The following is a 27,302-nucleotide window of genomic DNA, read 5'->3' on the forward strand; positions in this document are numbered from 1 at the left end:
TTGTGTTTTTAAATTCTTTATTTAAACTTTGGATATACAAAGGTCTTTTTTTTGTGAACATTGGATTAAAAACGAACATCAAATCCACTCAAAAGTCAAGAAATAAATTTTGAATACTTAAACACAGCAATGCCTTTTCTTTTTTTTTTTTTTAACTGATTGGTCATAGAAAACTAAAAACGGTGACCTAAACGCAGAGGAAATGAAATCATGTCGCCGTTGTCGATAGAAACGCATGCAGACGCGAACAGGGTGGCTGTAATAAATATTGTACAGTGTCTGACATCAGCATCTCAGCGGCGCGGCCGTCCCCTCATGCATTTTTAAACGCCGTGAATTTATATTCATTGTTATCAAAACCAACACTGTATAATATTGCACGAGCCCAAAATTCATAATTCATGGGATGAGAAAGGGTCTGGATGTGGCGGCGGGAGGGGCCGCGGATGCTGATGATTTGGCAGGTCGCGTCGGGTCCGGCGAAAGCGTAACAATCGGCTCTAATTTGGTTTCTTTTATAGTTGAACTAGAAGGAATAATGATGGAGCCAAAATAAACAGTAAATCAAGGCAGCAAACGTCAACATCCATCGCTGGGAAGCCGAATGATAACAACGAAACGTAAAGGCCTCCCTCAGTCTTCCTAGATGAGGGCCAATTGACGGTCCGCATCTTAACACTCAATACACAAGATTATTTTTGTTAGTTTCCAATAGTACAAAAAGAAACACGAACAAAGTGCCATAAAAAAGTGAAACGACCAGGAAACAGTGAAGAGAGTGAGGAGAAGCATTTAAGGTACATGTGGAGGAAAGTGCCTTTAACCTGAAATTACATCCATCAGTCTTTATCCCTTCACCCACAGTCCTTAGGCTCTGAATTTGATAACTGATTAAATAGCTTTTGAATTCAAGAAGAAAAAAAAGGGAATCTGATGGTGTTCAACCAGACTGACATGGAGTGAAGGAAATGATAACACTTTAAAAACCGCATCAGTAGGACGGAGCATCAGGGACACGCCAAGAAAATGGAAAAAAAGAAAAAAAAAAAGAGAACAAAGTCGTAAAATCACAAGAAGTCATGCAAGGAAAAAGTTAAAGTAACAAAGTCGTAGTATTACAAATTTATTCTCGAGATGTTACGACTTCTCGGAATATTTTGATTCATGATTACTACTTTGTGATATTTGGATTTCTTGTGCTACGACTTACCGCGTCGTTTCCACTTTAATATCTTTTTGTTTCCCTTAGCGTGGCCCTGATATGTTGTCATACACCAAATATTTTATTTATTTAGGCAGCATGGGAAAAGAAAAAGGAACTGATGGAGCAGACTTGGGAAAAACAGAAAGTATTGGTCAGAAATAACATGGCTGATGCATTAGTTTGAAAATTGCTCTGATTGAAAGTTGTTGTGCATTTTAGTAAGTTTATGGACCTGCAGTCATTATCCTGCCTTAGGTTCCAGTAGCTGATCTGTCCGGGTGTTTGTTTCGTCTCTGGAACTGACCGTGATGCTTTTGTAACCAATCACAGCCAACTACGACGGGAACTCAGCGTTCCTCTTTTGTTAAGAGCGTCGACATCACTTTAGGTTTCACCAACTTTCCTCAAACCCACAAATATGACATCTTTAGAATAAACTACAGTAAGTCAAGCAGCCAGATTTTACAAATACTTTCAGACATATGCAGAATTTTGTTGTTTTTTTATGCTTCCTGAGGAATTAATAAATACAGAGTTAACTCTCTGGATGTCAAACCTTAAAACAAGGGAGAAAGAGGAACATAAACTGGTCTTACTTTAGATTTTCACCAATATAAAACTCTTATAAACACTATTTAATTTACTTAACAGAATCACAGCAAACATGTTCATAAGCCTGTTAGGTTTCTAGCTAAAATACTTTTCTTTTTTTTTTTTTAGGATGAAACTACGATATATGTACACCTCAAAGCGTCATCTAGAGATAATCTACATACGGACTAGAAGGGACAGTGAGTGTTGGACTGAAGGTCGGGTTATGTACATCACCAGCTGTGGGTCTCTGAGGTTTGCTGTTCCAGGTAGAGCTGATCCAGGATCAGAGTTCAAGCAGCACCGACTGAGTCGCCCTGACTTCTGACACAAGGAGGAGGAAATTAACACTTTTATTTCATAAAACACGGGGGGATAAGAGCAGACCTTGCTCTGCTTCTTGAAGCGATTTGATTCAAAACAGGAAAAACAAAATAAAATAAAATAAAAAAATAGGCAAGTTTAGCTGAATCGAGATTCTGCTCACAGTGGTTAGGGGTAACGACTCCCACCTCTGACCAGCCAGGCTTTTGGTGGGGTGCTACGCTATTGTTTGCTGCCCCCTAGAGCTGAGAGCAAGGCAGTGCAGGTATGGCTCAGGAGGAAAGAACAGAGGATTGGGGCAGGGTGGGGCGTGTGATGTGGACGTAGAGCAGAGGCCGTGCTACTCGTCACAGCCCAGCAGCTCCATCCGAAGGGTGATGCGCTCGTGCCACTCCCAGGGCAGGACGCGGACGTAGCGGCTGTAGAAAGGCGGCTCGAAGATGTTCTTCTTGTGAACGTTGTTGTCGCTGTTGCCGGTAAAGATCTGGGCAGACAAAAGCAGCGCAGCACAGCGTCTCTTCAGCAAAGTTTTAAAGTGGTTTTAGTTGTAATGCAGAACTGGGATTTCACTGGGAGAGCTACCTTCAGAGCTGGTATGTGCAGAACGACGCGTCACGACCAAACAACTGAATCTAGAGGGATTTTACGTAACAGACTGGTGCAAAGTGTTTAACTTCATCCGTATAGATTGTATTCAGCCTCCTGGTCTTTTAGAGGACGTTTCAAAGTTTTGCACCTCTAGAGACTGAAATGTTGTTTATTCCTCTCTAAAATTACTGACAATCTGATATTAATATCTGCATCGGTCTGATGTTGAAAAAAAATTCTGCATTGGGTCTTAGTGACAATGTGCCCAATCCATACGGACAGATCTATTCAGTCAAATTCTATGTTTTGTGCTCAATTGTTTTATTATTTATTTTACTTTATATTTAGAATTTCTAATTGCACTTTCTGTACCATTTGATAGAAGGTTGTTGCAGTTTAATTTTTACATGTTTGACCAAATATATGTAAAAAAAAATAGAGCCAAAGTAGTCAACCTATTGTTTTTGTCAGTTTCTTTGTTTTTTAATTTACATTGGCTGTTCTTCTCCTAATTGCACCGACTGAATAAATTAAAGTTGTTTTTATACGTTTGACCAAACTTGTGAAGCCATCAGTGTATTTAAGTGAGCTGTACTGGTGCAGAGTTATCAAACACGTGTTTAATTCACTACATTTATGTCTTTGTTCAGATGAAAAAGAAACATTTTAAGTCAATTCAGCGCAGTTTTCCTGCATCGGCCGATTCTAAACCACAGATATCGTATTTAAATATTTACATGCATGTAAATAATAGTAAAAAGCAATGTAGCAGGATTTATTTTTACATTTCTTAGATAACCTCATCTAATTATAAACAATCCAGCAACCAGCAGAGTGAAAAATAAACTCTATCATATACAGGGCGGCGTTTGAAGGGTTTGAAGTAAAAGTAAAAATGAGACGATGTACAAATTTTTCCTGTGATATTGACTTGACCTGATTTCTTTTGTCTTTTTAACATCCCTCCCAGTCATATTCCTCCTTGTATTTTAACATTTTTAACGTGTGATGAAAAAACTCCTGCTTGAAGCATTTCAGGTCTTCACTTAATTTTCAACCAGCACATTTACGTTCTTCTTATTATTTTTTTAAGTGGGGCTCAACCCATCCTGCTGGACCAACCTTGTCTTTGCGCGTGGATTCGTCCTGCAGTACCGTCCAGGACCGTCCGTCATTACTGTGGGCTATTTTGAACGACGAAACAAACTGGATAGAGCCGAAGTCTTTTGCTCCCTGAGTGACGATTCCTGTTATCCTCTTGGGAGACAACAGGTCCACCTAAACTCACACAAACAAAAAGACTACTTTACAAACCAGAATATCAGATTAACAAACCAAAATCTGTCTCCGGCGCGTCGCCTCCCACCTGCAGCCACTCAGACCGGCTGTTGGTGGCGGGGATCCAGGCGTTGGTCTTGCCCTGCTTGTCCAGCCGGGCGTAGTGCGGCAGCCAGGTGAAGGCGTCCATGCCCCAGGTGCGGAAGGTGCTGGAGGCCGTGATCTGGCGGTCCAGCACCAGGCGAGACTTCATGCCCATGGGCTCCGAACAACCTGGAGTGTTTGAATACACTGCGGAGGTGAGACCAGGAAGAGAAGAGAAGGAAGAGGAAGAGAGGGGAGCAGCAGGAGGAGGGAGAAGCAGCTCAGGCCGGTCGGGGAGGTGGAGCGGCAGACATCAAAGTGACGATAAGGGAGGATGAGAGCAGGAGGGGCTTTGAATTAACAAAGTGAACAAACACACGAGACATGAACCAATCAGAGTTTAGTGCACAGTTAGTAACATTTGTAAAGGTTTGATCTGCCTGTATCAAAAGGTTTCAAAATATTTATTTCTATCCATCCTTCTGTGAGAGAAGCTGCTGTAAAACTGAGTTTTAGTGATTTAACTCCTCTCAACTCCCCCATCTTAACACTCAGGACCTTAAAGATCAAACCGTTCCCAATGGAAAAAGTCTGGTTATTTATCTCTGCTGCCATCTAGTGGTTAAATATGTAGTTTCATAAAGAAAAGAAATTTGAATCTCAACCAAGACGCTCTGACTGAACCAGTATAACAGCTCAATTCACTTGTTTTAAGATGCGTTCACTGAAAAAAAATAAAAAATCAGATTTTTGAGTTTCCAGTGACCAACTTCTTGATGCATCTCTAAGTAGAAGGAAACTCAAAGCTTTCTAGAGCACATTTTTAATGCTAATGGGTTTGTCAAACAGCTAATTACAGGCTTTGTTTCTATTTCAATTGATGCTATTTTACATTCTACAGCAGGAACGAGGTAAACTTAACTCAAATATAACAAAATGTATTTTTAAAGATGCGTCTAATCCTCAAAAAATGTTCTTGCTAGGTTTTCTTGCATTCAGCAAATATAAATAATTTTGGTAATTATTACTGACCTAAAACAAGAAAAGTTTAGGCTGATTTAACTTCAGACAGTGATGAAAGAAATTTGTCTATTTTTATCAGGTTTACGAGAATATCTGGTTTCAGCTGTAAAATAAACACTTTCCAAATTCAGGCTTTTAATCAAACGTTTATATTGAACCTCATTATAAAATTGCGCAGTTTCGGTATCAAGCACTTTCAAGGATTTTATACTGAAATCAAGCACTTTCCAAACCTTGAAAACAGTTAAATGAAATTCAAACATTTTCAAGCACCTGTACGAAGCCTGAAATTAGGCTGTTTCACAATTAATTAGCTATTAAACTTTTCCATTATCGTATTAAAGAAACTGAAGCGTAACCTTATGAGGTAAATCCAAAAGACATCAAGGGAACGAGAAACTGCTTTGAAACAAAATGATTTTTAACAATGCAAGACAGACTGTTTAAAATAAAAACAAAGCTTCTGTTATGAAACTATGGGAGTTAATGCCGGGGGAAACGTAAGAGGGAAGAGACGACGATGTGACGAGTGAGACGACTGTGAAAACAAAAACATGGAGCAGTGCAGAAGCCCAGCGAGTTCAGAGGAAGCATGTGGTGAGAAGACATTTGCTGCAGCTCAGAGAAGACTTGAAAGAACCAAAATAAATAGACCAAAATAATCTGTGTTGAACATATTCAGACTTTTTGCACATTTGCTGCTCATCTTTAGACACGTGGAGCCGAGTTTGTTCCCCGCAGGGTAGAAAACCTTTGAAATACATTCAGTTTCTGAGGAAATGGGAGCTAATTGCTAGCAGATGTAAAGATTTCTTCTCGCCAACTGGATTCAGTGAATATAAAGTTAGTTTCAATGGTTAGTGAGAATGTGGACACTGGGTGTGTGTGCGTGTGTGTGTGTGTGTGTGTGTGTGTGTGTGTGTGGGTGTGTGTGTGTGTGTTTACCGTTGAGTTCACAGCCCACCAGCTCCATGCGCAGGGTGCAGGCCTTGCGACACACAACAGGGATGATGCGGATGTACTGTGCGATAATCGGGGGGTCGAACAGGTTGGTCTTGGTGCCGTCGTTGTCCACGTTCCCCGCAAAAATCTGGGAACGAGGAAGGCGTTGAAAAACCTTTAGTTGACCCGCCACGCTTTATTCTTATAACTGCTGAAGCTCGGTCAGACTGGACGGAGCGCATCTGCAAACAATCATTTTCAACTTTAAATTTACAGTAGGCCTGAGAGTTAACTATTAACTTTTGGGGCTTTCTAGACTGTTTTCAAACCATTATGACAATGTAAGGCCTGCATCGCGACAGACATGTACCAAAGAAACCTGTACATTTTATGGAGTAGTAAGCTTTTGTGCACAGAATGCATCGTACAGTGGTGAAGATGAACGTTGTCCAGCTAACTGGTAATAGATTTGCACTTACCTATGATGGATGCAAAAAAGCTAGCTAACTACAAAGGGTTTATTGGCAGCTAGTTAGCGGTAGCCTCAATTCAGAGGGCAATTATGATGTCAAACGTTTGCTTGACAGAAATGTCGCCCAAGAAAATCTACATAGAATAGATGAGATTAAATTTAAGACGTGATTAACATTTACAAGACCAACTTACATTTTTAAAATGAATTTAAGACATTTATGAAGGCTGTAGTTTTAGATACATGAATTTAAGACTTTTTTAAATGAGAGGGCGGCCGTAGCATCTCCCAGTCAGAATAAAGTGCTCAGGTGAACTTTATTTTGGGGTATCAGACGAAAAAGGGTCTGATTACAAATTCATGCCACACTTTTTAGATCTTTATTAGTAAAAACTTTTGAATTCAAATTCAAAATTTGTTTGCAGAAATTAAATTATTTTAAATATGCGAATAAAATTAGAACATTTAACATTTTTTCCACTCCACTATTATGCTCTACCTTGTAGGTATTAAAACGCAATAAAATAGAATAATGTTTGTGGCTGTAGCGATACCATTTATACGTTTTCAACTTTTCTTATTCCAAAATAATTCTAATTCATAAAGAATTGCAAAAAAAGTTGTAAATAAATCAGACTGCCTCTTTCCTAAAATCTTTCCTTTTCCTGTAACTGATCTGATTCATCCTGATCAGTTTGAAACCTCCTTAAAGTCAGCGGCGCTAGGTCTCCTCCCTCTCGTCCTCACCTGGTCCTTTCTCTGTCCTTCGGTCCTGTACATGGTGAACGTCCTGCCGTCCTGACTGGACGCCACTTTGAAGGCCTTGATGAATTCTTGCGTGCCGATGCGACTGGCACCCTGAGTCACGACGCCCGTGAAACGCATCGTCCTGTGCATGTTGATCTACAAACAGATGACAGGATTTTTATTTTCATAGCAGGTCGAGTCAGGTTGACAGTTAGCGCTTAAAAGGTCAAGACAAAATGGAATTAAACAAACCGTCTTTCCAGTGTTTAACAAGTCATGAATAGGAAACCTTGAATTGATTCCGCGATTGTAGTTCATCTTTCATCGGTATGGATCCAAGCTGCTCATGTTGCACTGAAATGCATGACTGTGCTGACCTGTATCCAGGGGTTCTTGTCATGAGGAGCGGCGCTCCACGCGTTGACCAGACCCTTGTTGTGGAGGCGGGCCAGCTCTGTGCCCCAGCGCTGCAGGCCCAGCATGGTGTAGCGGATCGATGAGGCCGTGATCTGGGACTCGGCGATGCCCCCGCCCTCCATGCCAAGGAGAGAAATACAGCCTGAGGAAGAGGGACGTGTGAATGCCGAGCCTCGAAATAGGGCGGGGCGGTGAAGCGAATTCTTGGTTTTTGATTTCATTTTTGGAGAATTTAGATTTAGTGATGTCAGCATGGCCAGCATCTTGTTTGACCAGAGCGTCTGTTTATCTAGACTTTGATTGTTAGGACCAGGATACAAATGGTTTTTGTTGGTGTTGTTAGCAGAATAAAGTCACAGTATTACAAGAATAAAGTTGCAATATTAGGAGAGTGAAGCAGTAATTTTATGAGAACTCCAAAACCAAAATACAAAAAATTAAACTGAGTCAAGATGAAAATTTTTTGAATTTATATTTTGATAAAAGTTTTACAGAAATACTTCATCTTTTAACGCATCAGCATCAAATTATTACCACTAGTGGGACTTTAAAACAACCAAGTCTTTAAAACAATCAAATCTATTTCGAGGAAATAATTAATCAAATCTTTTCACCTGTTAAAACCACTTTCTCTTAATTTTAAGAGTTTTTCTGTTAAAACAGTGATTTTATCCTGCTAATATAACGACCATATCCTCATAATTAAACAAAAGTGCTTTTTCATACAACTCACAGTAGGTATGATTTAAATAAAAGCCACATTTGAAAATATTTGTCATTTTGTTTTTAGAAAAATTGAGGAAAAAAACAAAAAACAATTAAACCAAAATTGAAAACATTATGAAATAAAAAAAACTTTTAAAGCCATGATGCCTTGCCTCAAACATTCAACACTGATTAAGTCAAATTTCTCCTAAACCACAAAATAATCAAATTATTAAATCTGAATTTATGCCACATATTTAAAAAGCATTTTCTCTGGATGCTGCAGTAAAAGAAAACTAATGCATGGATGGTTTAATGTATGGCTATAAACTTGCAGCTCTTTAAAGGCCCATAAACTCATTCAGGACACACAGCACTGAATCAGCGGAGCTGAATAAAAAGTATTGATCTCTCATTTAGAGCGAGCCATTTCTATTCTACATATCGATCATCCTGAAGCTCCGCTCTCGGCCATCTTCCCAACTCAATCATCTTCGGTTTAGTCTTTCACTTCTCTATTACACTCCTTCCATTAAGTCATCGATCACTCGCCCGAGCACTTCTGCTGTCATTTTGTAAGTCGATGGCGGTGCGAGTCGGTTACACTCACGCAGTTGGCAATGTTTGCCCACATATGGAGAGGGGCAGTGGCATTTGAAGTCTCCGTCCAAGTCCCGGCAGGTGCCACCGTTCTCGCACGGGTGGCCGGCGCAGTCGTTTACGTCTGCGGAGAGATGAATCACTTCGTCATTTACTGCGGTCGGGGAGGACGGCCAGCCTCGGTGCGTTTCGTAGAAAACTTAAGAGTTAGAAATGTTAGAGGAAGTTAACGTCATGCTTTCAGCAAAGCTTACAGTGCCCGCTAAAAGTACTCGTGCTTCTTGAACAATCAAGGTTTGACTGATACATTTCAATGAATTACATCGGGATTTTATGTGGTACTAAAGCACAACTGGGAAGTGAAAGGAAAACAAACATTTGTGAAATGTGAAAATCCATCTTGAATGTGATGTGGCTGCATAAAATCCAGTTTAGGAAAAAAATTCAAACTTTTTTTTTAAACATACAAAAGTTCCGCCTGGAACCTTTGCATTTGGGTTTCTGGTACGACCATAAACCTGAAACACAAGTAACATAGGCAACAACAACAACAACAACAAAAAAGACAAGGCCACTTCTCTTGGTCCACGGGGGTCAATTTTTACTTCCAAATACGATCTGATGGGACGCTGGAAAAGACTGTTAGGCTAACTCCTTTTAGCACAACCTGAGCACATCAGTGAAGCTATCCAAGGCTAAACTAGCATCTTAATGCTAAACATGTAGCAGCAGCACAGACGTCCCCAATGCTAAAGGCGGTATCCACAGTCCACATTTCTAAAGAGGGACTTTCGAGTTGAAAGCGTTGCTCATTTTGTCAATCTATAGTTTGATGAAATGCAATTAATTGCGATAAAATTACAGACCCCACAATTAACCCGTTTCAGAAGTCCCACAAATGATTTTTAGCCAATAAATCTGAAAAGTTTTGAGCACATTTTTACTCAGCCCTCTTTTAGTTAAAACCTCAAAATACAACCATTTGTAGAATGCACAAGTCATTGTCTTGTCGAAGGAACATATACTGGGTTTTATTTAGGGATACAAGAATAAGGGAGGAGAATTTTTAAAAAAAGTGTCATTATAAGGATGTACGAACAAACAAAAAGTAGAATGAATCTATTGAAGTTTGTAGCTGTTAAATGGCTAAATGTTAAAACGTTCACTGTGCACGAATAGTTTGGGAAGGCACTGCAGCCGAAGCCAAACCAGGAAGACCACAGCTGCAGAGAAAAGAGGGTTAGTGAAGCAAGATTATTTCTTCTTTAGTGACTTCATGTAATCTTGTAAAACTGATGTGGTCTGAAAGGTCCAGCTGCACCAAGAGATCATGTGGTTAATTATGTAAGGAAAACTAAAAACAGAATGTATTAAGGGAAAATTTTAGTGCAGTGTACAATGTGCTAATTTTTTCCCTGCAATTCCTTCTATTGGCCTGTGGTGGCGCCCGTAAGCACCAATAGTTCTTCCCCTCAAAAAATAATATTCAGATTAGGACAAGTAAAAAAATAAATAATTTCTCACCCATGCAACCTTCCACAAACTGCTCTGAATACTTTTAACACTTTTTTAAAAAAGCTCAGTTTTAGTGTATAACTAAAACTGAAGGACTTCAGAGGACATTTCAACACATCTTCCAGCTTCAATCCCTATTGGTTACCGTCGTCGCCGCGTAAAACACACAAGCCAACCAGGGAGACAGATGTAATGTTTCTAACCAGCAAAAACACACACAGTTTCATCTTACCGCCCACACACTGCCTCTATAAATAGCTCTGTGTCCAAACAGTTATTTTCACCCATCATAGGAGGGATATAGTAATTTTGAACTGTGCAGCCGCACGCTCTGGATAATTAGGCACACTGGTTATTCAGATATGAAGAGTGCAGCTTCCTTTGACTAAAACACAGAGGGAATCTTCAAGTTTATGTAGCAACGCTTCATTGATAAAATTCATTTCCAACAATGCACACAATAAAAGAACTGGATAGTTGAAGTCAAATATCAGAATGTCAAACTCCACTTGTAGAGGTTGATTAACTGCCTGTAAAGATGCCAAGTGGCGACGGAAGAATTTTAAAACCCAACACTGCACCATAATTCTGATTGAAAGGCAAACATTGTGAAAAAGCTGTCAAAATGTTTGTTGTCCACTGTGAATGTCATGTGATTTAATAAAAAAAAAGATATCCCAGGAGCCTCAGGTCAAGGAGCGTCCCTCTCAGCTCCTATAGGATTGAGCTATGATTGCATTTCATAAGCTCCTAAGTTTAATCCACTAACCTATTTTTTTTTCTCTGTATGATGTGAAAACCCAATGGTAATCTCAGGAGCCTTGCTTGAAACCTGATCCTGCATAGTGATTGTGAAGAGTAAAACTAACAAAAAAGAACAGTGTAGCAAACTTAAAAAGGGCCGGATGATGCATTTTCCAGGCACATAGTGCCATTTTAAAGCACAATTATGAAACTATATTACTTTTAGTTCCTGTAAAAACACTGTACACACCAAATATGACGAAAGAAATTTGACTTTGTAATTTCATGTCTTGAAATTGTTCCTTTGTTTCTTTAAAGACTCCTGCTCTCGCTGAAACTCCGCCTTCAGGAAGTCATCACAACATGACTCCTCTATTAAGCCTTTAACAACGTTTTCACCACAAGAAGTGGCTGCTATGGCTCAGCAGATGAGCAGTTCCACCAGGTGTTTGCTAATTGCTGCTGGCTAGTCTGAAGGAGCTGAGTGGGGGAGGGCTGCTCTGTGAGGCTGACGATTGGACGCTGCAGTTATTTGTCGTTTCTGTTGTGTTTATTTCGAATACTTGAAATGTCTTCCAGTTGCAGTGTTAGAGTAATTAGAATTTAAAAACTCCACTGATCTTTGAGAATCAGTTCTTGCATTATTATGCTATTACCATTATATTACTTGTCACAAAACAACATTATCGTTTATCGCAATAACTTCTGGGACAATTTATTGTCCAGCAAAATTTATTATAATTTTGTGATTTGTAAAAATGTGGATGTATTTTTTTTTTGTTTGAAAAATAAAAAACACAGTTGATACCAAATCCTAACAGACCAAATGGTGTAAAAGTGAAACCTTTTTGGGGTAAAAATAAGAAATATTGCTGTTCCAGTTGCTGACTACTTAAAGGGCAACAACTTATTAAGGTTCACCTGATGTAGTTTTGCGTTCTCCACGTTAAGAGGGTATTTAACTCAGACAAAATAAACCAGGAAACGCTCATCGCATCTCCATCCGGACCATGATGGGGCAAGAATGCATGCCAACACCCTGCATGTATTCATCAGGGACCACGGAGCCCAGTTTGCCCAAACACACACGCACACAACCACATCCTGGGAGGAGTGAAAACTCTCCCCAAATTTACTGAGAGATTAGTACACTCATACACGCTATCTGGCTACTTCCAAAAAGTAAAAATAAGCCCCCGAAGCCACTCTGAAACTTTTGGCTTCAGAAGACCATAAACAGGAAGAAGGATCCTTCCCTCACTGTTTCCATCCATCTGCTTTGGCTTCAAGTGAACCGCTAGTGGCATCACTCTCTCTTTCTCTTTCTCTCTCTTTTCCAACATGCTCTTGAATGCACTTCCTTCCCTCTGCCACCCATGGAGGCACTCAGCCCGGTTTGACAGGGCGGTCAGAAATGCCGCAGTCAGACCCGAGTAGCGAGTGTGACACTGTAAAGAGGGCAGACTTAATTCACCTTTCCGCCTCCGCGTTTTTCGCCCGGCAACAGCAGCAGAGCTGACGTTCCCGACATTCATTGTGGACCGCCACTTTCTGTTGGCTGCGTTTGCGTGAGGGATGAACCGTGTGTGTGTGTGTGTGTGTGTGTGTGTGCGCGTGTGTGTGTGTGTGTGTGATAAAACAGTCTGTACATGAGATCATGAGCGGTGTGTGGTTTATTCTTGTGGGATGTGCAGCGCGCGTGATTAAGCTTTTTCTCTCAGATTTGCTTTCCCTTGATCTGTTTCTAAAAAGGGATGAAAAAAAAACAAAAAAACATTTGATCTAAAATGCTTTTGAACATATTTTTCCACAGTTGATACCAAATCCTAACAGACCAAACACGGTCACTTCTCGCTCTCTATTCCAGTCCATTTTGAATTTTTGTACGTTTTCTCAGATTTCGTCTTCTTAACTGTGTCATCTAAAATATAACAAAAGAACTGAACAAATTGTTCACACTGAAGGAGCAGAGCCTACAAAAACAAACTGTTCTTTCTCTAATTGGTCGATTAAAGAGCGACTCGTCTCTTGCATTGTCGAAAAGGGATAACACTCGGTACAATAAGAAGTTGAAAACCACTAAATTGCAGACAGCACTTTGTGTTTTTCATACAGTAAAAATATTATTACAACTATAGTAATAGTTATATTAGCAGACGTACAAATAATAAAACTATTTTCAGTTATAAATGGGGGGTAGCCTAAAACTCACGAGACACAACCTTATTTCACAAGAACAAGTCCAGACGAGATTTTAATATTACTTTGGAGAAAACTTCAAAGATCAAATTTATGTTTCAAAAAGGCTTTTATGCTGCATATTTATAGATTTTTGTGACAAATTCAACAAACTTATGCTTCATTTTCTGATTTGTTTTCGTCTCTTCAGACTTGAGGACAGTTGTTTCATATCCACGGCCTGCCATACTTTATTTCCCAGTTGCTACTGATAGTGGGTTGAGATTGTTACATAGCTTAACGTACCATTAGACATCCATCCAGTGGTTGTCATAGCAATGCTTTCTGCCTCCTCTTACATTTAAACAACTTGGAGTACTCTGACATTTTTCGTGTCTCGTCTCTCTGTTGCATTTATAGTTCCAACTAGAAACCCAAAATTGAGCCAAACAAATGATGTGAGTGTAGTTCACATTACAGATTCTTCAGGCACAACAGGTGACAGGTTTTACCTCAACATGAAATATTGTGATGTGTTGATATTGTAAGATCTTGAATGACATCTTACACCCCCAGTTATATTTGTTTAAAAATGTTTGCCTCAGTGATTTTTCTACCTATTATATGCTGAGAGTCCCATGCCAACACGTGACCCCCAACAAAGAGCACTTCCGCTGTCCCTCGTGTCAACAGACACCGAGCCCTCCCGACCTCGCAGTCCACACCAGAGTTTCCCCTGACTCAGCACTGCCGCATTAAGTCTTCATATTATTAGAGGGGAAGGTTTCAACCAATTAGTGGAAACGACTTCTCTGCAGAGGCCTGTTAATCCAGCAGTAAATTTGACTTGTGGATGAACAGATTTTAATGAGCTGTGATTTGTGGCTTTTGCGGTTGAGCAAAAGGGCGAACAGACAGTTGGGTTGTATTTAAAAAGTTAAATGAGAGTAATCCAAGTTGTGCTCTAGGGATTCTGGTTTAAAATACATAACAGGAAGGGACTTAACTGGCTCAGGCGCCAGTATGAGGCGAGAATGGTAAGATAAGAGACCCGTGTGGGGCATCTAATGCAGAAATAACTGTCATATTTTAACTCCTCGTCTCGTCTCGGCTCGCGAACAATTCCTTGCTGTGAGAGATAAAGCTGTACCCGGTGATTATCCCATCTGTGTTTATGTGTGTGTTCTTGGTATTCCACCACTTCTCCATGCAGCCAAGAAAACAAAAGAACATCTAGATTTGAAGAGGGAAAGAGAGACAGCAAGGCAGACACACACACACGCACACACACACACACACACACGTACACGCACACAAACATGGCGATCGCTTCTCAAGCTGCGTTTCCACCTTTACCTTTTGTAGAGTTTAAATTTGCTCCCTGGACACCTGGGAGGAAAAGACATTCATGATCAAACAGAACAAACTTGAGCCTGTCTGATATAGTGACCGACTCATTTTATTCTTAGTGCACATTTGGTTGCTGTTTTTCAAGTCAACGGCAGCCATCTGTCTGCGTGTACAGCAAATGTTTCCACCGTTCCCTTGTGCTGTTGGGATGACCCTGAGTGAACCAAAGTGGTGTTAGTACTCAAACAAGAGGACAGCCGCCATCTTTCCATTGTTCCACTTGCAGGTCAGGAAACCAGTTAAACTTGCTAGTTATTTTGCTATTAGCAACACAAGTCAATAATGTATTGTTTGCTTCTAAATAGTATCTTCACAAATACAAGCTGTATAGAACTGTGTGTGTCACTGGTTTACTGCTGTGCAAAATGATAAGTACAAGTAATTCAACATTTACTGCAAGCTTAAATAGACATGGACAGCTAAGTTGGATTTTTGAAGCTTAGCTGGTGCAGAAGCTGATGTTCAGAGCAGGAATCTCTACATTATGTTTTTGTTTATTAAGAATTGAAAACCTCCAACTTTAATCTACTAATTGAAATGCACAATTACTGTGTAAAGTCACAAATAAACCAGGCTCTGTCATAATTGTGAAGAGATCATATTCACATTTTAGAACTTGCTTTTTAGTCAAAATAAGACTGGATTATAGCGAAGTTGAAACTCGTCAAAATGGTGCAGTTTGCATTAAAAAAGGATTAATAAACAATCATTAAAAAATACAGTACAGTGGACCCCTGATATTCATGGGGATTAGTGAATACGTCCCTAAATAGCTGAAACTAACATCCACAGTCTTCCCAATGTCCCAAAAAGTGGGCGCTGCTCTAAACGGGGCGCCATAGCAGCAGCGGAAAAATGATTTCTAGTCAGCATTTTCTGTAACAGCTGTTTGTTAGTGTAAATATGACTAATAACAGAGGAATAATACTGACTACACACCCTTCCTGTTCATCTCCCATACACTAAAGGCTGCAACACCCCTTTAACAACGGCAAGAAAAATGACTGCCTGCTTTCGAACAGCAGCCAGTAACTTATCAAGTAGCATTATGCTTTTGTATTTCAGCTTCCCAAACAGCTTTTTCTGTCGAATACTTTAGACGATCTACAAAACAAAAAATCTGTGAATTGGACGATTTTAATATAGAGTTTAAAAATCTGCAAATTCTGCACTGTGAATAAGCAGGGGTCCACTGTAATTCCATCCAAAACTTTCACAACCAATTTAACAAACCTACAGCAGCACACTGCTGAAAGACAGTTTTTATTATTATTTTTTTTAAATCAGACCACAGGAACACAAAATGTCTAGTTTTTATTACCCAAAAACTTCAGAATAAACATTACGTTAATGCTAAAGCTATTTCAAATAGAGCACAGGCTTACTGGTCTGGCAGTGGACTCCTTCATAGCCGGGCTGACATTTGCAGACGTACTCGGTGAAGACGTCACCGCGGCGCCTCTGGCCAGTCGCCTCGCAGACGCCGTCGTTCTGACAGGGGTTGGGGCTACAAGGCCCTTCAGGACAAGAGCAAAGCAAAAAGAACGTGAAAGCAAAGGAAGTCATCATGTGACCGCTCTTTAAAAGTGTTAGGAGCTCATGGTGTTAGGAGAAAGACAAGTCAACCTATAAATGTCATTATTTTATGCGTTCTCTCAAACATCTGGAGGGTGAATGAGGGGCATCAACGTACCTGTCTCAGTCTCATTGCAGGTTTCACCTGAAAAGCCGTCGGGGCAGATGCAAATGAACGGAGACCCTGTGCCGGTCACACAGGTTCCCCCGTTCTTACAAACGTTCACTTTACAGAGGTCACCTGCGAGCAGAGCGAGAGCGACACTAAGAAAAACTTGTCTTACAACTATAACAACACTTTACATATCCATATATTCTTCTTTTTAAAGGTAAATGTATGGCCATGACTGCATGGCACAGCATTCATAGTGCCACAAATACTGCGGTAACACTTTATTTGACAGGGTATGAATAAGACTGACATGACACTGGCATAAACATGAATGAGTCTTTATGAACGTCTGTCACTGTTGTCATGAAGTGTCATTCGGTAAATAATGACACTTTTAATGCAAAGTTGCTCTAAAAGTTGCATTGAAAGCCCATTAAAAGTGCCAACGTTGCATTAAATTGTCATTATTTACAAAATCATGTGAAGTTGGCACTTTTAATGCAACTTTTAATGCAACTTTGCATTAAAAGTGTCATTATTTACTGAATGACACTTCATGACAACAGTCATAGACATTCATAAGGACTCGTTCATGACAGATGTTATGTCATGTTTATGATTAATAAACATCACATAATGAGAAAAAAAATCTCATTTGAAACAAACTTCTTCAGGATGCCACTTACTAAAAAAAAAGTCATTTATGTCACCAAAACCTCAAAATGGTAGCAGCATTTAATCATATTTTCACATTTGCTGATATTTATTGGTGATCTCGTGTAACAAGTAGAGAAAATAGTAAGAATAACTTTTCCAATAATACTGTCAGTTTTGATTTGTTATTTAACATAAATAAAGCAAATGCTTATCACAATATATATATATATATATATATATATATATATATATATATATATATATATATATATATATATTTATTTATTTTTACAATAAATGATAAGCAATACGATAAATGCCCACTCCTAATGCGATATTTCCAGGCCTTGAGTTCTGGACCACAAAATGATATTTATTGGAGCTTTCAAACTTGTAGGTAGAGTGCATTTTTATAGTTTAGGCATAAACTACAATATATATATACATTTAATTTTAAGTTTTGAGATCACATTAAGGAGCAAACAATGACATAAAACTCCACCCTGTTTCTGTTCTGTTGCATTTCATGCTGCTCCATTGTTGGGCTAAATGAGGACCGGCCTGGTACAGGTTGAGTGTGACAGTGTGAACAGCTGAGTAAGCCATCGCCACCCTGTAAACAACAAACACTGGATACTTCCACCAGCAGGCAGCTGCTGCAGGACAGGAAGCTGACAACCTGGCAGTCCTCTCTGACGAGGAAAGTCAGCTCACATAAAGCTGAGTGGAGAGAAGATAGAAAGGAAGAGGCTCCAAATTTGAAAACATTAAGAACTGAATCAATTTCAGATTTCTGGTCTACAAACTTATCAAACAATGAGGAAAAATAACTAAGAATTTACAGAACTACAAGCATTGTGGCTCTCTCTTTTAAAAGGGGCAGCATTATGTGTTTTCCGTGCCCATTGTGCTATTTTATAGTACAATCAAGTAACTGTTACCTTTAAGTAGCTCTCAGTGTCTAAATGACAGAATTTCAGCTCATCGTCTGGGCTTTGACTGGATTCGTGTGAACCACAGATTTTATTTGTCTTTTAGTTTTTCTGTTGTAGATTTGATGACCTAGTTGGGATCTCACTTCTGTTGCATAATTTTGTCAAGCTTGAGCAGTTTAACAGATAGATGGCCTTGTATTTAGTACGACTGAAATTCAAAAAGGTTTCAAGCCACTGGGCGTTTGCCAATTGGTCAGGATGGAAATAAGACAAAAAAAGTTTGACATCTGTTATGAATCAGTTTTTCTCACGCTGTGTGGTCATCACCATCAACATTCAGAAGATGATTCTGAGCGTGGCTTGTGTTTACCTTCTCCTCCCCGTCATACAGCAGCTCTTCAGCTTACATTTAAAGCTCAATGGAAAACAGTCCAGACAGAGAAATGGAGATTTGGGAAGAAAATATAGAAATGGCTTCACCATTATTGCTTTTTCTGTTTTTTAAGCAAAGAAGGTTGAACTTTAAAGTGATCATCTTTAAGAATCTCTGGTTCACATACAACACTGCAGAGTTTTGCAAAAATATTTATGATGAAAATTGTTACTATTCCAGAAAGTAAAAGTCAGTTTTGTGAAATATCTAAGTCAGGGCCTGAGTTTCTCCAAACATGGTGCTACAGGTTATGTCAAAACATCAATATTATTCATGTATAATAAACAGGACAGGAACTGTGTGGTTTATTGAAATGCAACTTTGCAAAACGTTTTCACATAGCTGTTTGTTTTAGAAGGAAGCGCTCTGCTTTCGCTTTCAAAAGAAGCCAATTAAGTTTCATTATACAGTACAGCACCAATTCATAACACCTTTCATCTCAAGGCAAGTCATTTCAGTTCAATCATACACACATTGAAATTGATTCTAGTTATCAATAGGGATCCAACAATCCAATATTTTCACTTCTGATACTGAAAAACAGCACTGAAGTGACTAATTTTTTTTCCAAACAGACTGAATTACAAGTTTATTTGGTAACTCTGTACCTACAGCACATTTAAGTACACCAATAGTTTCACAAGTTTGGTCAAACATGTAAAAACAATTTTAATTTGTTCAGTCAGCAGAGTTAGGAGTAAAACAGCCAATGTAAACTGACTAAAATAGGTTACCTATGTTGGTCAAACATGTAAAAACCTGCAACAAACCTTCAAAAGGTTCAGAAAGTCCAATTGATGTCCCTCAGAGCACAAAAGCATAGAAATAGGCTGAACAGATCTGTCCTTATGGTTTGGGCGCATTGTCACCGATACCTGATGTAGAAGTTTTTTTGATTTCAGGACCAGTAGAGATATTGATATTAGAACAAAAACAAAACAAAAAAAAAAGAATAAATAAATAAATATATATACACCAATTCATTTAAATTACACTTCCTTTTAAATGGCAAGAGCGGTGATAAGTCTAAATTTATTAGTACAGATGAATGAATACATTTTAAAAGAAAGGTCAATTAAAAAAAAAAATCTTACAAATAAATATATGTGTTTTGTTACACCCTTCTGTTTTTACCCATGTCGAGCAATACGCACAACCTAAGTAATATTTTAGCAAGAATTGTGGAGATGCCTGCTGTACAGCTCTACGCTGCTGACAGAGCGAGAGAGAGAAGAAATCCTCTATGGAAGCATCTCGTTTGGTTTATCCACTTCCTGTGGATATGGTGAGATATGAGAGACGTATCCAATGTCAAGGCCTGTCGACTACGTTCACATCTCATGGGATTCTCCCACCAATGGCCCAACAACTCATCTTTATCTGAAAAGTTGCTGCTTGTTTATCTTCAGGGAGGAATGAAACCTCCCTTCCTATGCCAGCTCCCTTCAGGAAACTAAAACGGATTTCTGGAGCAATCCGATCCAGGTTGTTGTATTAAAAACAAAAAAAAAGAACTAGTCAAATTGCTTGGCTTACTTTACAGTCTCTGTAAATGTTTGTGGTCTGCATAAACTGAGGGGGTAAAGTCAGTTCCCAGCCAGGAAATTAAATTAGTGATGAAACAGTAAAAAGTTGTCTGCCAAGAACAAAACCACCAAAAGCATCTTTGAAATTTCCCAAAATGATGAGACCGTCTGTAAAAGCCACACACGAATAAAATGAGGAATAGAGGAAAACCTGCGTAAAGCCACACAAATGATGAAGTATGATTCTCAATTTAAAATATAAGCCGTCGTGTTACACAGTGGCCTGGGTTGTTTATGGCTTGTTCTCTTTTCACGGGAAATGAGAAGCTCAAAATAAAGGTGATTCAGTTTAAGGCAGAGGCTAGTTTACATCTCAGGGGATTTCTTCATTTACCACAAACGAAATGCACAAAAGGTTCAAGTTTTGTTTGCTAAAAATATATATTAAATGCAAAAAATTGAAAAATTTTGTATTTGTGGATCAATTAGCCTAATTAGGCTACATTCACACAGCAGCTCTTGATGCTAAGTTCCAATTTTTCACTGAAATCTGATGTTCATATTGCTCATTAAATGTGACCGCAATCAGACTTGTGTGTGAACGGTTTGTCACCCCAAAACAACTCGTATGCACAGAAGAAGAAGGTAGGCGTCGTACATCGTAATGTTTGTGGAAGTAATAATGGACGCTGCCGTCTATGGATCGATTTGAAAGTCGTTTACCGATGAGAGACAACAGCATTGTCACAAGAAAATATAAGCACGACAAATAGCAAGGGGCTTTTTGTGGAGAGTTGACTGCAATTTCTATAGAGAAGCCCGTTTGGATGCGTAGTCAAAACCAACCCTTCATAATTTGTTTTCGTAATAATTGTAGTTGATTCAGTAATTGTTTACATCTGGATTCATTTATTGCGTCTCGTTTCTTCTGGTGCAGAATTATGATGCAGGTCTCGTGTCAAAGACACAAAAGTCATACAACATGCGACATGACCTTTCAGAATCCAGAAGCTTTGAAAGCAATCTGATACATATCCAATTTAGTTCCACATGGGGAAGATGCACACATCGGATTTATTTATCTTGGAATTGGGCCGTTTGGACTGCTGTGAAAGAGTCGGACATGGGTGACAATTAGGCCTGTCGCAATAAATTTTGCTGGACAATAAATTGTCCCAGAAGTTACTGCAATAAGCAATAATGTCGTTTTGAGACAATTTTCAAGTAATATAATAGTGATGGCATAATAATGCAAGAGACATTCTCAAAGATCAACAATGTTCAAATTTTAATGAACATTTAAGACTGGAACAAGAAGATATTTTAAATATATATAAAAAAAACAGAAACAACAAATAAATTGAAATATGAAATATCTAAACAAAATTGATGTTAAAAAGAAAGTTATAGGTGAGACAAATTTACCAGACTGAAGACTTTTGTCATCTAGTTTTTAGTAGAAAAAGAGAGAAAAGAGAAAAATAGAAAAATCCTGCAAGTAGAAGTTGAGCTTTTCTTAATTTATCATGTGATTAATTGATGTATTGCTTATTGCGACAGGCCTAGCTGCAATTACCTGTTGTGTGCACGCAGCCTAAATGCCATGTCTTTTTTTTTGTAAACCACAATAAAAAAACAAGCCATCATGTAGTTCATTTTCTGCTAAATATGGGCATGATCTAATACTAAAGAAAAAAACACACATTTGTCCAAATAGTTAAGAAGGTACCCAGTGTTGGGCCAGCTCGGTCCTGACCACCATTAGGAAGGTATGCAGAATTATAGTTGGCAGGAAAAGTCATTTCCAGAGGGCATTGTGTTATTCTCTGTCCATTTTATGTATGAGTCATGGTCTGAGCTGTTTCCAGTTAGCCTCAACCCAAGAAAATACCAGAACAAAAAGAGCTAGCTGCAAGTGACAACACAGTCCCCAGAGACACAAACCAAACACGGGACAGGGATGTTTTGCGACTCCACAAAACCAGATGCCAAGTCGCAAAAGCAGCGTTTGGGGATGATCGTTTTAAAACATTCAGATCTAAGCTTGAGGAAAACAGCCAGGCTATTACGCTGGCAGTTTATTTTACGTGGGGAGTTGTTCTTGGCTGCAGTAATCAAGATAAATGTTTTGTGAATGATGCCCGGCACGGAGCATGTTTTCTGTGAGAGATTGCAGAGGATGTTATTACAAGTGACTCAACACAGCGGCCCGATGACCACAACCCACTCCGTATGTTTACACTGAAAAGACCAGCTTTGACTCATTTTGTTTTTTGGTGTGTCCACTGATTTAAAAAAAAAAAAAAGTGTTTACGGTTATTTAATTTTACTGAGACCAAAGGACCGTTATTTGTGCTTCATGGTTTCCCTCAGAAAACTTGCTAAGCCTGGTGGTTGGGTGCTAGGGCAGTCATTCAATCAGCGGCCCTTCATGTTTTTGAGTTAAAAAAATGTTTAAAGTTGACAGGAAATTTGAAAATATCATTTGATAATTGTGTGTTATTGAAAGACTGGAAGATTAACATCTGAACACCAACTAAAAAGTCTTAAAAAAATGCAAAAAAAAAAAAGCAATGCTTAGCCTGGTAGGAGTACAAGTAAAGTCTGGTGGCCCGTCAGGCTTGTAATACACTGGGGGAAACCCTGAGGTCTGTTTAACAAGTTGGTTTAAAATGCCGTAAAAGAAGCTTAGAAACTGCAGCTCTGAGGAGAAGCTGTGCCTCGAAGGCGGAGCTAGGTCCAACCAGGCGTTTTGCATGGCCATGGGAGATTCAAGGATTTCTTGAACATGCATAAAAGAATCAAGGCTATATTCCAATATTCCATTTTAGATGACAGAATAACATAACATGACATAAAGCTGAACAACTATCTTACATAATAATGCCCCTTAAGAATAAAAATAATCAATGGTTCAACTACAAAAACAAATAAGTTATACCAAGATGCATCTGTAAACTTCTTTTGTTAGGTTCCTTTATTGAAGAGCCTGTCAACGCTAGTACCTGCCTTCAGATCCCCATCATGTGATAGGGAAATTCAGTAAAATACTCTGGGATTAATAAAGTATTTTTAAATTGAATTTGAGAATCTGAAACATGTGATGCTTCTCTGGTGAGATCTGAGATGTCAGCTGGAGACAGAACAAAAGTAAAAGAAAGGAAAATATGTGACGAACGGAAGCTGCTTTATTACTACAGCGGGAATAACACGCAGTAGTAAGTCAGTGTTCGCATTACGCAGCAACGCGCTCTGCTCTCTGTGCCGTCATGCTGGGCCACACAAACCAACAGGACAGCGCAGGACTCGGTGTTCCAGAAAGCCAGGGAGCGAGCGTCGTGTCGCCTGCATTCATAACCCTGACTCTCAGCCCTTGTGGAAGCTGTTAAAGACGCATTGACGTGTGTTCAGACAGCCTGTGGCGCTCGTTTAGTCTAACAACCAGCTAGAAAACAGCAGGGAGCTTCAGGGGAAGGGAGCCAAACCTGAAGTGTAACAGGAAATGAATTTACTGAGGTTTAACTAAAATGAAGAGTAAAGCTTTTTTTTATTATTTTGTACATATTCTGAGATCAGCAGGACTCCAGCTGCAGGTGAGCTTTCTGTAATCTGTGATTGCAACTCCAGAGCACAGCCATCTGCTCCTGCTCTAAAAGTCTATAAATACACACAGCGGAGTCACGCACCAGCAACGCCACAACACACTTTCCTCTGAAGAGCTGGAACTGAATAAGATCCGGGAATGAAAATATTTCAAAAACTACCTTGTTTTGTTTTTTTCAAACCATAAAAGTCAAATGCTGATTTCCTCTTTCTTGTTATATCTCAACTGAACTGGTTTGAATTAACAATTTGTGATCTCTGATTCAAGTGCTGCCTGGCTCTGCTTAAAAAAATCACATGGTTGCGTGTAAAATATTGAACACAGCAGATTGGAAAGTAGGGTGACAGATACTAATAAAGTATCCAAAATTAGAAGATATTCCACACTGTGATAAAATATTGATCGAGGAAGCTGTTCAACATTGAAATGAGATGAAGGGCGAAAGAAAACACAAGAAAATCTTGTATCGAGAGACAAGAAAAAGAAAAGTGATCAGTGCTGAAAAAGGCAGAGGCCTGGAGGGAAATCCCATCAGAGGCAGATGGGATGAGTCAGAACTGTTGTTGGAATATTCATATTTGATTCACACAACCACAAGACGTACTAAGGGCTGCACAAGATCTGGAAGACATTTAATTGTGATGTTACTGCTGAAAATTGGGTTAAGTCAATTGTGAACATTGTTTTCCATAGTTTTCCCCCAAAGTATCTGGTTACCATTAGTAACACGTTATACACTCATGGATTAAAATCCTGTAGTGAGATCAAAGTCTCTCAACTCAATCCAGTGCAGATCCAGGTCCGTTTTAGGTTTTCCAATGAGCCCCTGGAGGATCCAGAAGAAAAGGGGCAGGAGAAGGTCAGGAGGTCAGATAAGATCAAGCCACTATAATAAAGTAAATAGACTTTATTCCATTGTATCAAATAGTTATTCCATACAATAAAACTCAATTATTTAACAATCATAAAATACGATTTTATTTTATTTTTTTAGATTCAGTCTCAAAAGCTGCATATAAATGAAACTATAAAAATAAATATTCTTAATGGAAACAGTGAGTTCTTGTGGGAAAAAAAACAACAAAATTTTGATAAAGTTTTTGCGCTGGGATGAGGTGGTTTTTTCAGCCCTATCAAAACACTTTTTTTTCACGTCACGAGTCACATGATCAACAACCGGATGTTACTATTGCCGAAAACGAAGAAGACGACAACAGGAAATAGGATGCTGAATGATTTTTTTTTAGTTTTTTTTTTGTTTGGACAATGTGCAGCTACCTCCACCAGCACAGCATCACACAGTTCATGAGAAGTTGTGTTAGTCCAACAAGTTGAATCCATAACTCTTCTATTTAAAAAATAAAAATAAAAAAATCGCCAACTGCAGGATTTCCCCAAAATGCCGCATACGTAGCAGCTCCTAAGTCTAAGGGGCTTGTTGCTCCAACCCTTGAATAAGTCATGGATTGAGGTCTTCACTTTTACACCCACATCTCATTCATCTCCAGATACAGATAAACCAGCATTCACAGCAACATGAGCAGCGTAGCCAGCGGCAGCTTAAGGAACAACTTGTGCCGCAAAAACCAACACCCTCATTTCAGGAGTTATGCTTTATAAACCCTAAATATAAACCCACATACTAGTCAATGCACGATGTTCTGAGTGATGGTGAAGCACAGACATTATTATATTAGCAGGAAATTAAACTCCTGTGTGCTTTCCACTGCTTGAGACACTGAGGTCAGCATTACTTGGGTGATATATTGCTAATAATTAAAACGTGTCTTTATTAATCTTCACGTAAATTTGTACCAAATTTAATACAGAATGGTTCATATATTCCTTCCATACAAGCGAAGATTATACACAAACTGCATGCTGAAGCTTTCCCATTGGTCCAATGTTAGGCTATTTTTAGCCCTGGTTCACTTAGCCAACAAAAGTGCTTCAGTTGTGAGAAGAAAAAAAAAAAAGAACTGTCTCAGCCCTGACACAGAACACAGCTTTCCACTTCTCTCCACTCAGCAGCTAAAGCAACAGACAAGCAACCTACAACCTGCTGAACACAACCAATCAGGTTAAACCATGCAATCAGCTCTTCCTTCTATATAATTGCTCTGTATGCATTTTACAGGACAAGATAGCAACGCATCGCTCCCATCTGTCATCCTCCAGGCTAAACTGTCAACTTTGTTAGGAGTAGAAGATCCAACAACAGAATCCAGGAAATATGACTAATCTTTTATCACCACACCTTTTTTTCAATAACTGTCACCCATGAACCGCAGAGAAAAAAAACATGTTCAGAGACATCCCGTGCCTCTGGAGTCCTCTGGTTTTCATGCCATCGTTTCAAAGGAAAAAAAACAAACAGGTAACTCAAATACCTAAAGCACTGGGTCATCAGTTGAGGAGATTAAATGGGGTCTCTTCTGAGAGCTAATCAACAGTTCAGTAAAAAAAAAGTGTTGAGATTAAGAAAACAGGCTATAAAATGCTCACTCCACAACAAAACTTGATCAAATGTGGGATTTGGTGATGGTGGGTTTTCACAGCACGCTTCATGTCAAACAAGGAGACTTTAGGAGCTTGGGTCGCTGCAGGAGGAAAAGCCACAGGCTGACATCTGGTGAGAAATACACAACCAAGTTGTGTATTCCTCGCTTTGACAGCATGACATTTGGAAAATCCATCATCCTAAGAAAGCACTTCCTGTTCTTTGGTATGTTGGTAAGCACAAATGGAGGCGAGGGGTCTAGGGGGAAGTCAAGACGTTTTACCTTTTGTTCATTGGCCTAAATGTCTTCAATGCATGGAAATACAAACAAAGCCAAGATGCCAAAGGCAGGAGGTTAAAACTGGAGACGAATAATAGACAGCCTGTGTGTCTACTGCTACTTAAAAAAGGGGTCAATGCACAAAAAATACCAAAAGGTTTTATTATCGTGTAATCCATGTTGCTAAAGTGTTAATTACTGTATTATTTTGTTATTAAAACTATTCTCAAAATACGCGATGGTAAGTTATAGCCTTCATAAAATGTGGTGGACAAATTGCGTGTATGTGTTGAATATCTCACATGTATTGTACATTTAGAGCTCATAAAGTTCATTTTCCCCCCCACTAAATTAATGATTTGGCGACCTGAAACTGAGTTTCTACTATCAAAGAAATAAGTAAAACACGGTCTCCAGGGGGTTTTATAGTGAGTTCATTAACTTAATTCGAGAAGACAGACACCTGGAACAACTTTAGAGAACTGCGTCCATCACTCGAGCAGAACCACAGCTGTCCTGGGCGCGAATGAGCTAGTTTGAACTGTAAACAAACACGAAAACTGTTATAACGAGAGCCGCTTACCTTTCACCCCAAACACCAGGCAAGCTACGAGAAGTTGCGCCCAGAAGAAGTAACGCGCCAGCTCCTCCATGGCCGCTGTTTCCCTCGGTCGGAAAAAAAATAAATAAGAAGCTGCAGTTTGTCAGTCTGCGGGACAACGACTCAGTTGGAGCTCCGCGGCGGTTTGGTTTGGACGCTGTTGCTGCGGAGGCTCGAGCACGATGAACTCCCAGTCAACAGGCGGGGAGAAGGAGCACGTGCGCATCAGCTCCTAGCCAATAGCGGCCTGTTATTTA

The 27,302-nt window shown here is 39.2% G+C and overlaps 1 protein-coding gene across 4 annotated transcripts; it reads right to left on the minus strand.

Moving 5' to 3' along the window:
• mfge8b (milk fat globule EGF and factor V/VIII domain containing b) lies at positions 1-27,235 on the minus strand. Of its 4 annotated transcripts, none has more exons than XM_015003855.2 (11): positions 27,028-27,235; positions 16,516-16,638; positions 16,208-16,339; positions 14,769-14,801; positions 8,986-9,099; positions 7,631-7,812; positions 7,254-7,409; positions 6,038-6,182; positions 4,074-4,276; positions 3,830-3,985; positions 1-2,603 (listed from the first exon to the last, which is right to left on the minus strand). In XM_015003855.2, exons 1-11 carry the CDS (start codon positions 27,095-27,097, stop codon positions 2,460-2,462), a joined length of 1,458 nt encoding a protein of 485 aa, XP_014859341.2. In that variant the 5' UTR covers positions 27,098-27,235; the 3' UTR covers positions 1-2,459. The 4 variants fall into 4 exon arrangements, with proteins under 4 accessions (XP_014859341.2, XP_014859342.2, XP_014859343.2 ...); XM_015003856.2 differs by having other exon boundaries at positions 4,074-4,258; positions 27,028-27,233; XM_015003857.2 differs by lacking the exon at positions 14,769-14,801.
• Between the last annotated feature and the right edge of the window lie 67 nt (positions 27,236-27,302).

This window comes from Poecilia mexicana, unplaced genomic scaffold (assembly GCF_051168715.1).
Source record: "Poecilia mexicana isolate PSO_F unplaced genomic scaffold, ASM5116871v1 scaffold_6, whole genome shotgun sequence".
Taxonomy (NCBI): Eukaryota; Metazoa; Chordata; class Actinopteri; order Cyprinodontiformes; family Poeciliidae; genus Poecilia; species Poecilia mexicana.